The sequence below is a fragment of the Typopeltis vanoorti genome, chromosome 17 (genome assembly GCF_054136105.1).
Source record: "Typopeltis vanoorti isolate ZY-2024b chromosome 17, IOZ_Tvanoo_1.0, whole genome shotgun sequence".
Classification (NCBI taxonomy): domain Eukaryota; kingdom Metazoa; phylum Arthropoda; class Arachnida; order Uropygi; family Thelyphonidae; genus Typopeltis; species Typopeltis vanoorti.
In genome coordinates, this window is record NC_143565.1 from 32,923,252 (window position 1) to 32,938,592 (window position 15,341).

At 36.8% G+C, this 15,341-nt stretch overlaps 1 protein-coding gene across 1 annotated transcript in view; it reads left to right on the forward strand.

The window, feature by feature from the left end:
* Positions 1 to 15,341, forward strand: part of LOC150097276 (BAI1-associated protein 3-like) — a 533,976-nt gene that overhangs the window by 153,678 nt on the left and 364,957 nt on the right. Inside the window, 1 exon segment of the mRNA XM_090407633.1 lies at positions 7,776 to 7,899. Coding sequence (XP_090263759.1) covers positions 7,776 to 7,899 — 124 coding nt within the window.

Here is a 15,341-nt window from a genome sequence, read left to right on the forward strand (position 1 = left end):
CAATATCATTAACATGCAAATTGAACAACAATGGTCCCAAAACTGACTCCTGCACTACACATCTAGTGACTTTCCTCTTTCGGGATACCGCACCACCATATACAACTTTCTGATACCTATCTGACAGCCAGTCACTGATTCAACCCAGAAGTCTATTATAGCAGTCTATCAAGAGCTTTTTCAAAATTCAAGTACACCACTGTATATGCATCTCCCCTGTTCAAGATATTTGTCAAATTGTTATAGTACATAATTAAGTTAGCAAAACATGATCTCCCCTTAACAAACTTGCTGATAACCACAGAAAATACTGCTCTTATAAACCCATTTATGTATCCTACTTCTCACCAATCTCTCCAGTACCTTCATCAAACCTCCAGATATACATATTGGCCTATAATTTGAAAATATTGCCTTATCACCACCTTTATGCAGTGGAACAATTTTACTCCTTGGAACCTATGCTGTTGCAAGACCGTTATTAAACAGGCATGCTAATGCTGCTGCCAATTCCCTGGAACATTCCCTTAAGATGCATGGTGATATATAATCAAATCCTATCATCTTATTGACATCAAGGGTGTTTATTTCCTCTAATATCTCCTACTCACTGGCAATTAAGCCATACTCTCCAATGTCCTCTACACTTAAGTTCCTCATGATTCCACCCTGATCAGGATGAAACACTCTTATCAATTGATCACTGAATACCTCAACAATGTTTTCTGCAGCAGTTACTATTCTACCATTTTCATCCATTAACATCATCTTACCATGATCATTCTTCCTTCTACTTGCCACATATCTAAAAACAAACTCTCTAGAGTTTTTCTTTGTCTGATTTGCCAATTTCTGCTCATACTGCACTTTTGTTTTCCTTATTAACTGAGTCACTCCCCTGGCTTGTTCTTTATTCTCTTCATGTAACTGATTATTACCATTATTTGTCCTGTACTTTCTCCAAAGTACCTTCTTCATTCATATTTCATGCTGAGCCTCTCATTCATCCATTTTACCCCTACCTTATTCAGCCTTTTGGCTTTCAGAATACATTTGCATATTATGCTGTTATGTATTTCTTTGTCAGTTCCTTGCTGCTTTATTTATTTCCTTGCTGCTCAACTCCTTATTCCATGCTTTAGCTCCAAGCTGTCTCCTAAGCTTGTCATAATCACCAACCTTATAATTGCACATATATCCTTTCCTCACAGAAGTCTACATATGGCTAGCTGCAACCCAGGTGATCACTTCATGATCACTCTCACCAACTGGAGGAAAGTTTGAAATTCCACTTAGAAGTATATCCTCTGATGAAATGATCACGTCTAAAACTCTCAATCCTTGTATGCCCCTCCTTTACATGCTGCCTGAGATAGCTATCTCTTAAGAAGTCAAGAAATTAATTTTCCTTATTTACAAATACTATCTCTTCATTCCAGTTTATACCACCATAATTAAAATCACCCATAATAATTACCCTTCCTTTGTTAACTAGTCCGAGTTGTTTATATATTTCTTCATCACCACTCTCCAGATTCCCTGTCCTATAGTAACATTTAACGAAATATGTCTTTCTGTCAACCTCCATGTTTTATACCACGTTGGATAGCCACTAGAGGGCCATAAGGTGTGTAGTGTTGGAAAACAGCTCCGGGTAAAATAAACTATTTTGAGTAATAATGGTTAGTAAGTTTGTGTGGACTAGATTTTTTGGTTGGAAAGTTATGACTGAGTGGAATGGATAGTCAGAATAAGTTGTGGGTGCTCTGACAGTTAAAGAGTTTAAGGAGAAGTATGATAGGGCTTGTGTGTATAAAAGTTAGTATTTGTTTCCCAGAATGAGGCTCTGGAGTCTATGGAATTACTCATAATAATGATGATGATAATTATTCAATCACTTTCAACAAAATTGGAATATACTTGTTTCATATATTATTTAATTTCCCTCATCCCTCTCTGACAGCTTCACACAGTCAGTTGAAGTAGACTGAGAACAAAGCTGTGAAGAATGGAGAAGAAAGTCAAGTATATTAATCTAGGCAAGAAATTATATCTTTGTTTTTATCCTTTTATTCAGTTTTGAGTGAACAGATTTGCTGGCATAGTTGACAGAGTGTTTAGCATGTGTGCTCTCCAACCAACTGGCTGCAGGTTTGAATCCTGCCATGGATCTTTGAGATCATCTTTGGGTGTGAGATGAATTTTATCTCCCAGTGTGAAACCACTGCCCCACTTATTTGAGATATGAAGCAGCTTGAAAAAGTTCCATGTTTAGTCTCTAGAGTAGGGTTTCTGGATTATGTGAAAAATAAATAAAAATACAAAAATATATATAAAAATTAACAAAAACATTCCTATCCCACCTATGGTTCTATTCTGCTATCAGTTTACAATGTTTCGTGGGTTTGAGCTACATTAAAAAAAAAAAAAATGCTTGCATACAAAGTAATATTACAAGTATGACTACTTGTATATACTGGTAGATGACATCATATTTCTCTATTCCCTAATGTACAGCACATTTTCTTTTAGATGTGTGTGTGTGTGTGTGTTGCCATATATGAGGGTGGTCTGAAAAATTCTCAGCCTAATAACAAAAAAACAAATTTATAATTTCTAAATTATTTTTATTTTTCAACATAATCGCCCTTTACATTTATTACAGCGATGCTCCAGTGCCATTATCCCGTCCCTGTGGTGGTTGTCAGTAAGATCTGCAAATTATCCCTCTACAGCTGCAATCATCTCTTTATTCGAAGAAAAATGCTGATCAGCAAGGAAGAGTTTTAGTTTTAGGAAGAGATAGAAGTGAGAGGGAGCCAAATCTGGGGATGCTCCAATAATTCATAGTGCAAAACCCTTATGAAAGATGATTTTTTTCTTCTGCAAACCAGGTCTTTTCTCAGATTTTCATCTTTTCTGGTTAAAAGATCGGAATAATATTCCCCGGTTAACGTTTACCCTTTTCACGATAATTAATAAACAAAATACCTTTAGCATCCCAAAACACCAATGCCATGACCTTTCCTGCTGATGGAACTGACTTTGTCTTTTTGGGTGCTAGACAACTGGCTTCTATCCACTTTTGACTGCTGTTTGGATTCTGGTGTGTAATGGTGAATCCAAGTCTCATCCATTGTAATAAATCGATGCACAAAATGAATTTTATTCTTGTTAGAACACTCCAAGCACTGTTCAGAGATTTTCATGTGAGTGCGTTTTTGATCTACTGTGAGCAAGTGCGGCACCCATCTTGCGCAAAGTTTTTTCATTTGCAATTCTTCATGCAAAATATATCCTACACGTTCTTTTGAAATGCCTATAGTCTCAGCAATTTCACGCACTTTGACTCGCCTGTCATCCAATACCATATCGTGCACTTGATCAATGATTTCTGGTGTTGTTACACTTTTTGGACGTCCTTCACGTGGATCATCTTCAAGGCTGGTACGGCCACGTTTAAACTCAGCAGCCCATTTCTTATTCAAGGTATACATTTTTGGTCGTTTTTATAGATAGAAATACACTTTTATTAATACAGACCAGTATTTTACAAATAAACATTTATTAAAACCTACCAGTTTCGCCAGCAAACTGTCTGGCTTTTTCAAGGTATTACGGAGATATGAAAGTAAATGCAAATTAAAAGGAACATAAAAAACGTTGTAAACCAAACTAGTATCTATGGTTACATGTTTCGCGTGACAAAGATGGCTTATTGTTCTTATTCATTATCACGCATGCGTGATAATGAATAAGAACAATAATCTGAACTTTCCCCACCTTTGCAATGAGTCGTCCGGTATTGTACTACGTACCAGGGTCACTTGCATTAGCTCACGCTAAGTGTTCGCCGATACTTTATAGTTTACTATATTTGGCAAGAAACTCTCTGATTCCAATCTTTGAGTTTCTTATTCGGTTTTAAAACTATGTAGGATTTAATATCCCCTTAATTTAAGTAATGTTTTCATTGCTGAAATGAAGCTTATTAGCTCTTTATACTTAAGTAACTACTCCCCATGTTTTGAAAAATTTCTTTTCTGTCAATCTTATAGAATCCCTTTAGTAACTTATAAGTTTCTATCATATCTTCTTTCCTCTGCTTGTCAACTAAACTCTGTAACTCACACACCTTCAGTCCATCCTCATAGGTAACATCTCACAGACTTGTCACCATCTTGATCATCCCTGAATCATCTTCACCATCTCCCGATCCCCAAGAAATGTAGGTGACCAAATCTATGAACAGTAGTCAACATGCGACTGAATCATAGTCTTATAAAGAGAGATAATAACCTCCCATTCTTTACTTGTCAATGTGTTCCTCATCATACAAGTAACCCTCTGAACTATTTTTCCAACTGTTAATACGTTCTCTAAATTTCAAATCTCTATCCACCGTCTAGATCCCTAGCCTCATAAATTTTCTGTAAACTTGTATCATCATCAGTATTATTATTATTATTATTATTATTATTATTAAGAGAGACCTCCAGGGAGTTAGGGACTCATTGAGGGGGGCCACATACTAGACACACCAGTTATCATACTTATTCTTTAATTCATTCACACTGCTTGCACTCATAACATCCAATGGCAATCCATTCCAATCACGCTCTACCATGTGAGAGAAAAATCTCACTCTCATCCCCTTCTTAGCGGCATTCATCCTTGGCTTCCAAGGATGCCCTCTTGTCCTTTCCCCACCCTCCATAAATTGAAAAATTCCATCAACTGAAAAACTCTGTCACCCTCTGGTCTGTATATCAACATTTCAGGGTGACAAACTCTGTCACCCTAAAATGTTGTAATCTCCATCATATCACCCCTCTTTCTCCTGTTTGCTAGTGTCTTCAGTTTACAAATTCTCAATCTGTCTTCATAATCAGTATTCTACAATCCTGATATCATTTTTTCGCTTTGTATTCTCTCCACTATATCAGAATCGCAATTGAAACCAGAAGACCAGATCCGTGCACAGTAGTCCTAGTGAGGTTTTATCAAGGCCTTGTAAAGAGACAAAATGACATCCTTATCTTTACATGTGAACATTCGTTTCAGCATTGCAATTATCTTTTGAGTTGTATTTGCAATTTTGCTACATGGCTACTGAACTTCAACTTACTATTTACTAACAATCCAAGATCCCTAGCCTCATCAGTTTCTTCAACATAATCCCACAAATATAATACAACATTGGATATCTAATCACACCAAAGTGAATGACTTTACATTTACTGACATTGAATTGACATCCATTTTCCCATGCCCACAATTCCAGCCTATTAAAATCATTCTGCAAGTACTGCATATCAGCATCATTCTTGATTACCCTACCTATCTTTGCATCATCAGCAAATAGCTGTATGTTGCTTGTCAAATCCTTCCCAATATCATTAATGTACAGATTGAATAACAGTAGGCCATGCACTAATCTTTGTGGTGTATACCACTGGTTACTTTAAATCTTGCAGACTCACATCCCCCGTATACCACTTTTTGATATCTGTCAGTCAGCCATCCTCTTATCTATGCTAACATTTTATAATCCAAACCCATGTTCTCCAATTTATGCAACATCTCTTCCACATCTGTTACCCTCATGCTATCTGCATTTAGAAAAGTTATTCTTTCATATTCATTCTTTCTTCTACTTGCAGTATATCGATAGAATTGTTGGATTGTCTTTAGCATGCGGAGCCAGTTTCTTTTCATATTCAGACTTTGCTTTCCTTGCAATAGTTGTGACTATTCTAGCCTGCTGCTTATAATTTTCATAACGGACATCAACCTTGTGCACACGGTATTCCTTCCATGTTATCCTTTCTTATGAATATCTTGCTTAAGATATGAAGATACATATGATATGAAGTATTTAATCTTTTCATCCAAAAAAGCTTTACCTCACATTTTACAACATTGTATTGAAACTATTGTCCTTTTTCTGCACTTCCAATTTATTTATATCATCCTGTTAGATATTTACATCACTTTTATCAGCTATTGCCCTCCCTAGTTTTTGCACCATCGCAAACAGCTGAATATTCCCCTTCAAATCATCCACTATATCATCAATGTACAAATTATAGAGTTAGTAGTGGTCCTAGTAGTAGTAGTCACTATCATTCGCTTTGATTCCACTCCATCATACTTTGATTCTGCTACATCCTCTCCATGCCATCAGCTTCATATCCATTTCTATTTGCTCCAACTTATGTACTAGTTTACCATGCGGTATTCTGTGAAATGCCTTTTCAAAGTCCAGCAGTATCATGGTGTGGCAATTTCCTTTATCCAATTCCGCTGTCATGTTATTATAAAATGTGAATAAATGACTGAGGCAGGACCTACCTTTTACAAAGCCATGCTTTCCCCTATAGAGTATCATATTCCTATGTACCCATTTCTGAATTTTACTTTTAACCAACTTTTCCATTACTTTAACCACCACTTCAGAGATAATAAGTGGTCTGCAATTTGCTACTCCCATCTTGGGCCACCTTTATTTAATGGAATATCTTAACCTCTTTCCACTCCCTTGAAACCTTACTAGAGCTGAGACTTAGATTGATCAACTTTGTCATGGACACTGCCAGTTCACTTGCACATTCTCATAGCACACAGCTGATGTACTGTCCAGGCCCACTGCTGTATTCACATTGATATTTTTCAATACCATATATTGAGTATCTCTAGCTCATCTGCCTTAATGCTCACATCAGTCTCTCTGTCACTTCAGTAGTCAGAAAGTCACCATTTGGATGAAAAGGCCTTGCAAAGTGATCACTTAGTAAGGATGAACTTACTAAGTGATCTTACTGAACTATTTCTGAACTTATTGAACTATTTCTTCTGCTCATGTCACTTTCCTGCCATTAGCAATAAGTAAAGGTATCATTCCATAATCATTCTTTCTCTTACTTGCTATGTAGCAATAAAACTCTTTTGGATTTAATTTGGCCTGCTTAGCTGATTTCCTCTCATAATCTGATTTATCCTTCCTTACCATACTAGTCATCCTTCTTGTTTGTGCTTTATACTGCTCATGGGCACGCTAATTACTTTGATTATTACTTGGCTACTTGAGGCAGATGCTTTATGATATTTACTTAATGGGTAAACTTGAGTAAAGGATATCATTTCTTGTTAAGCATAATTTATTTTCTCATGAAGTGGAAAAAACTCACTAGCACTATCTTTTATAAGAAAGTAAAGTGTTGAAAAACTGCTACAAGTCGTATCTTTCAAATGATTTTGACAATTTATTTAAACTGCTTACTCATTTTATTTAAGAAAATAACTGATATTTTACAAAAAATATTGAATATGTGAAAAACTGAATGAAGTACTTGACTGATATTGTTTAAATTGTTGAAAATGCATTTCTTTTAGAATTTGAGTAGTACCATAACAGCAGTCATAATGATACCACCATTATTATTAAAAAGTTGCTTACCAGTACAGCTGCTGCTGCTGCTTATAAATTACAGCTAATTTTTGAAGATACCATGCTATATTAAATCAAAATATATTTGAGTTAATGTAGTTGATTATATGAAGCTTCTTCTGTTTTGTCTAGAAATGAAGAATTTTCCTGTTTAAGACATTTGTTTATTGAAGATACTTCTATGTTTTATGTATCTTAAATGCTTCTTAAATGCTGATTCTAGAATTGCTCATGTTTGATGCATCAGTATGTTTTGTGCCATTGTTGAAATATTTATTACTAAATAATTGCAATTTTAAGTAATTCGTTGTTCTTTTCCACTTAGCCGTTGGATTATGTATAGCAGAAAACACATGGAAGTGCCTCTGGATTATGCCTTATTATATCAACTTCTAGATGACCTCAATAGGATATTTGGAGAGCAGGAAAATCCTCTTTCGAGAGATGAGGTAAAAATTTTATGTCTTTCATTAGACGTAAAATTAGATGTTATTGTCCTCATTCAGGCAAAATATTTTGTTTTGTTTACAATAACTTTATGCAATTTCCAGGAATGGCTTTTGTTTAGGTATCCCACATTGCTATTCCAGTGGGATTATCCAGCAAGCTCCTGCCGTTAACTAAAAATCTCAATCATTTACTCAGTCATTCTCAGTGGATGAGAATGACTGAGTAAATGAATATGATACTCTATGAGGGACAGCACAGCTTTGTGAAGGGTCTATCACACCTTAATAATTGACTAACTTTTTATAATGGAGTGACAGCTTAATTAGATAAAAGTAATGGCTACACAATGATTATGATGAATTTTGCAAAGATATTTGATAGACTGCCACAGGGAACTCTGTTGCACAAATTAGAACAAATGAGAATGGATATGACAGTAGTTATATGGATACAAAGGTGGCTGATATACAGATACCAAAAAGTAGTATATGCAAGATCAGAATCCAGGAAAATGCAGGTGAGCAGTGCTATGCTGCAAAGTTCTGTGCTAGGATCACTACTGTTTAATTTGTACATAAAGAATATAGGAAATCATCTGAAGGGAAATATTCAGTTGTTTGCTGCTAATACAAAATTGGATAGAGTGGTAGTCTATCTTTGTCAATGTGGAAGCTTGCAAGATTATTTAAGTAGGTTGTCAGTATAGGAAAAGGTTAATGGGTGTCAATTTAATATGGAGAAATGAGAAGTTTGCATTTTGGGGTAAATAGATTACAAGCTGCATATCACATTGATGGGAGTGTCCTCCAAAATAGATGAAGCTGAGAATTTGGCAATGGTAATAGATAGAGAGGTGAAGATTAGAGGATATATTGCTAAGGTTGCCTAGGTAGCTCTTAAGATTACTTGGTTATTGAAGAACACACTAACAAGTAGAGATAAGGAAGGTTATTTCTCTTTATAAGGGCTTAATACATTATTATTATTATTATTATTACGGTATCTCCATGGAGTCAGTAGACTATTCGCAGGAGACCGAAACTAGCAAAACAATATCTGTCATATCTCTTCTTAAATTCATTTTACAGATGAAGAGCTCACAACTAAGTCAGGCAATGAATTCCACTCATTCACCACCCTCCAGGCCAAAAACCTTGTTCTGACACCCTTGTTAACCACACTCTTCTTTAATTTCCAGGGATGACCTCTTGTTCTTCATTCACTATCACACAGCTGAAACATTTCCCCTGCATCAATCATATAAAAACCTTTCAGTAATTTAAATGTTTCTATCATATCCCCTCTTCTCCACCTATCAACCAACCTCTGCAATCCACAAGCTCTCAATCTATCAATGTAGCGAGCATTTTTTACATCACTCACCAACTTGGTCACTCTTCTCTGAACCTGCTCCACAGCCTCCTCATTTCCAAGGAATCCAGGTGACCATACCTAAGCACAGTAATCCAAATGTGGAAGTATCACCACTTTATAAAGGGGAATAATAACCTCTTTATCTCTGGATGTCAGTGTGTTCCTGAACAACGAAGTAATCCTATGCGCAATCTTGGACACCTTAGCAATGTGTCCTCTGAACTTCATCTACCAACACCCCTAAGTCCCTAGCCATATCAATCTCTTGGAGTACTGTTCCATCAATGTAGTACATAGCTGGTAATCTTTTAATCCCAAAATGCATGACTTTACACTTTTCCACATTGAACTGACATCCATTATCTTTTGCCCATTCTACCAGCTTATTTAAATCATCCTGCAAACTTTCAATATCAGCTTGATTTTTTTTTTATTGCACTACCCAACATTGCATCATCAGCAAACAACTGAATATCTCCCTGTAAGTCATTTCCTATATCATTTATATACAAATTAAACAACAATGGCCCAAGCACAGAGCCCTGAGGCACACCACTGGTCACCTGCCTCATCCTGGACTCGGCTCCTCCATACACCACCTTCTGGTATCTCTCCCTGAGCCATTCTCCTATCCATATCACCAATTTAGTATCCATTTCCATCTGCTCCAATTTGCATAACAGTGTTCCATGGGGTATCCTGTCAAAAGCTTTAGCAAAATCCAGAAGTACCACTGTGTAGCAAGTTCCTTTGTCCAACTCAGATATCATTCTATTATGAAAAGTTAATAGATTGCTAAGGCAGGATCTACCTTTAACAAAACCATGTTGGCCTCTATAGAGTATCATATCCTGATCCACCCATTCTTGAATTTTGTCTTTAACCAACTTTTCCAATACTTTTACCACTACTCCTGAAATGGTCTGCAATTAACTGTAATTAACTCTAAAACGCAGCTTTAGAGCCACCCTTATGCAAAGGACCCACTTTGCCTAACTTCCACTCCCTAGGGACGATACCAGAGTTCAAACTTAAATTAAATATCCAAGTAAGAGGGGTTGACAATTTATTTGCACATTCACGCAGCACCCAAGCTGATATTCCATCTAAGCCTACAGCAGTGTTTGCATTTAAATTTTGCAATATATTAAAACCTCTGATTCTTTAGCTTCAATTCTCACATTAGTTATTGCTACAGCTACAGAGATATCCTCACTTGGGTGATAGACTTTTGAAAAGTGATCACTCAGTAACTCGACTATTACATCTGATTTTGTCACCTCAGTACCATCAGCACCCACTAAAGTTATCCTTCCAAAGTCATTCTTCCTTTTACTTGCTACATAGCGGAAGAACTCTTTGGGATTACCCTTGATCTCTTTGGCTAAGGTCTTCTCATAATTTGATTTAGCTTTCTTATTATGCTGGTAACCTTCTTAGCCTGAGCCTTGTACTGCTCATGGTTGTACCGATCGCCTTTCTCCTTGTAAATTCTCCATAACATTTTCTTTTTTTGCAGATCAAGCTTGATACTACTGCTCATCCATCTAATGCCTGCCTTGTTTGATTTCCTGACCATGGGGACTCTGATATTGCTTTCCTCAGATACCCGCTAATTTTATCCCATGCACTGCTAACATCTTTCCCCTGCAATATGTTCTGCCATGGGATGGCTGCAAGCTCACTCCGAAGCTTGTTATAATTGCCTAACCTGTAGTTCCATATATACCCCTTCTTAACAGAAAAATCCACAGATTTTGCAACCTCCAAGTCAATGCCACTTGATTGCTTTCACCAATTGGAGGTAACGAGGATACCTTATGCATATAACCTCTGAACCAATAACCAGCTCCAACACTCTCACACCACGTGTCCCTTCAGTTATGTGCTGCTTCAAGTAATTATCTCGTAGAAGATGTATGAACTCCATTTCCTTTTTGCTATGTGATATTTCCTCCTTCCAATTGATATCACCGTAATTAAAATCCCCCATAATAATCACTAAATCTGCACTCATTGCACTAATTTGCTGATGCATGAATTCAATATCCCCCCCTGTACTCCCTGACCTATAGCAGCATCCAACTGTATATATATTTGGTTGAATTGGTCACTATTTCACACCAGACCACCTCAAATGAACTCTCATTCACATGTTTATCATCTTGATATACTACTTTTTTTGGCTGCAATACATCAGCCATCATCAACAGTACTCCTCCCCCTGTTCTATCTTCTCTATCCTCCCTGAAAATACTGTACCCATCACATTCAATTCCCGTGACCACATCTTTTGCTGACAGCCAAGCTTCACTAATGCCTACAACTTTTGGTGAGATTGCACTGACTAATGCCAAAAATTCTTCTCTCTTATTTCGAATGCTTCTTGCATTGGTATACAAAAATTGCAGATTCCCTCTAGATCTTGTACCGGCTTTAGAACTGATATATAAGTCACTAATTTCAGTAGTCCCATGTCGATTTTTATCCCCTCTCTTCTGCAATTTATTCTGTGTATAAGGATCAATAAATATACAATCAGTGTTAAAGTTTCTCTTTCTTACATTCAACCTTTTCAATATTAGTTTCCCTGCCCAGTTACTTCAACTTGTTCAAAAAACAGTAACTTCTTCAATCGCTTATGTCCTTCCATGTTCAGATGCAGTCCATCTCTAGCATACAACTGTCTTTTTCCTTCAAACACACTCCAAACATCAACAAATTCCAGACCTCTTTTTTTGCTCATTCTTGCAATCATATCATTCATTATCATTGCTCGTTTACCTAACTCATAATTGTCAAAACGAGGCAGCACACACACACCATCCTCCCATTGACACTTCTCTTCTTCATGATATCTAACAATGTTCTTAAATCTTTTCTGACCCAATTTATACCACCACTCAGGTCATTTGTACCCACCAAAACTATCATCTTGTCTACTTCATGCCCTCTCTTTATTGCTAAAGCCACTCTTTCTATTGTCCCACCAGCCAAGCACTCCTCAAGCCACTCTCCATACCCTTAATCATAGAATCACCATATATTCTACCACTCTTAACTTCATTCTAGTCCACAACACAAGCGTCACTCATGGACTCATTTTCTATGCTATTCAGCATGACTCTCCCAGTTTCATTACACAATGCTCTATTACTTACTCTCCTACTCTCGCAACATCTCATTTCTTCTATGCCACTTGTGGTTTTATTTTGTTGAATCCCAATGATTCCCATACTATTTATTACTGCATCATTCACCAAAGACTCACGCATACGTAATCCTGTTCTAGTTACTTCAGCTAAAGTAATCTCTATAGTCCTAATTTCTCTGTTTAACACCTTCCGGTATCGCCTTACTAAGCACGTCCAATTCCTCATGCAGAAGATGAAGGTCATTTTTCATTTTCATGAACTCCCGCCAAAGTTCTTCCGCTACAGTCCCAATATCAGCTTCCATTCCTAAATGCTCCAGCCTATCCTGACACTTCTCCCATATGTCGACATTTTTGTTCTTCTCATTTAGCCACACCGACCACAGATCCTTCACATTCTTTGGCGCATACATTCCGCAACGCATCCATTGCGAAAAATCTAACGCTGAGCCAGCCTTTCGTGTAGAAGTAGAAGTCCTGCATGCTGCTGACGTACGTTTCTTGTTGGACACCATCTTTACACGCTGAAGTAGTGAAACAAACAGCAGTGAAAACACAATATATACAACACAGTTCCAAACAATAACACCACTGAAGGACACTTGTATTTAACCGATGCACAACTGCAGCACAATTTGAGACAAAAATCCACACTATATTTAAATTTAAAAACACGTGTTCTAGACTAACTAAACATGACCACCACATTCACAAAAAGCCACACTATATTTAAATTTAAAAACACGTTTTCTAAACTAACTAAACATGACTGCCACATTCACCAAGGACACTAGCGCCACCTTCCATTCACATACATTCACATCCAGGTTACTGTGCTCAGATCTAGTCAGGTCAGGCCTAGGTTTCTTGGAGATGATGAAGTATTAGAGAGGATCCAGAGGCAAGTCAATAAGATGGAGAGTAGTCTGTGGAAAACTCCCACTGAAAATAGATTGAGGACCAACAGGTGCTCAATCTAAGTGAAAAAGAAGAATACGATAGAAACATTTTTAAGTTAATTAAAGGATTTTATAGGATTAATGCATTGTAAATGTTTCAGCACTTGGCTAGAGGGAGCAGAATAAGAGGTCTGCTGCCTATTGCCAAGTGGGAGCAGAACAAGAGGTCATCCCTGGAAGTTGAGTAAGAGTGTTGTTAGTAGGTAGGGATGTGGGGACTAGATATTTTGCTTGGAGAGTGGTGAATGAATGGAATAGGTTGCCAGAGTCAGTTGTGAGTGCTTTGTTAATGGGTTCAAGGAAAAGTGTGGTAGATATGGTTTCAGTAGTTCGGGTCTCCTGTGATGAGTCATTGGACTCCATGGAGGTAGCCATACAGCAACAACAACAACAATAATAATATTTCTTTAGTTTGTCATAGCAATGACAGATTGGAGAAATATAAATTAATTGCCATTAATTTGTAAACTTCATGTGGTTAAAAATACCTGAGTTTGAATCCCATCTGTGATGTGCAAATGTTTATAAGACTTATCAGCTGAAGTTGAATGAATTGGTCTCATGATTTTTCTAATTACAAATTCCAGATTTTCATCATGTTTTACAGGATGAAAATTTGGAAAATTTACCTGAAAAACTCAGGAAAATTTGCCTGAAAACTGAGTATTATATTCTTGGACAGACATGGCAAACTGTGTAGATTGAATTAACTGTCCTGTCATAATATTGATTAGATTGATATGAAGTCAAGTAACAAATGAAGGAAAATTTAAAAAGTGAGGTGAACATAAGTTAAAAAAAGCAAAACATTATAGATCATATTATTTATTTTCATGGCATTGATGAAAAAACAGAGTCATAGGAAAATAATATTTATCAACCACTTCATAAGGGAGGTGATAGAACTCAGGCATCAAATTATACACTTATCTGTGTATCAGGTGTTTGGTTAAGTTGTTGGAGAAGCTGGTGAGAATTAGGATCCAGAATTGGGTTGACAACAATGGTATTATCTTTGTTGAACAGCATGGCTTTGCTAAAGGGAGGTCATGTTTTAGTAATCTACTTACTTATTACAATAAAGTGACAGCTTCCTTGGACAGAGGAGAGGGATACACAGTAGTATACTTAGATTTTGCAAAGACTTTTGATAGATTACCGCATGATATGTTGATAGTCAAACTAAAGCAGATGAGGTTGGATATTAGATTAGTGCATTGGATCAGAGACCGGCTATCTGATTCAGGAACAGGAAAGATCACTAGTGGTGTGTCTCAGGGGTCTATTTTAGTGCCATTGCTGTTTATGATATTGGCGAAGATTTGGATGGAGATATTCAGTTGTTTGCAGATGATGCAAAGTTGGAATGAACTATGTAGGGTAGAGAAGATGTTGTGGCGTTACAAGACGATTTGAATAAACTGAGTGAATGCGCACGGAAATGGGATGCGAGTTCAATGTTGCAAAATGTAAGGTTTTAAATTTTGCAAACAAAGATGTGATGTAGAATTTGTGCTTGATGCGAATATATTGTTGGAGGCGGAGGAAATAAGAGATAGTGAATAAGGATCTGAAATTTAGGGGACACATTGCCAAAATTGTGAGGACAACACAAAGAATTCTGGGAATGATGTGGAGGACACTGACTTTTAGAAGTAAGGAGATTCTTGTTCCATGACAGGCTTTGATTAGGCCACACATGGACTTCTGTGCACAGATTTGGTCATTGGTTTTCAAAAAAACAAGGAGATGTTGGAAAAGTTCCAGAGACAACTTACCAAGATAGTTTCTGATTTCTAGAATGTCAAATATGAGGAAATGTTGAGAAGATGCAATTTACATAGTCCAGTGGATAGGAAGAAGAGGAGTGATATGATAGAGATCTAGAAGTTAGTAAGGAGTTGTTATAGGATCAATGTCGGAGAGGTTTTACAGCAAATGGTAGGAGATCAGG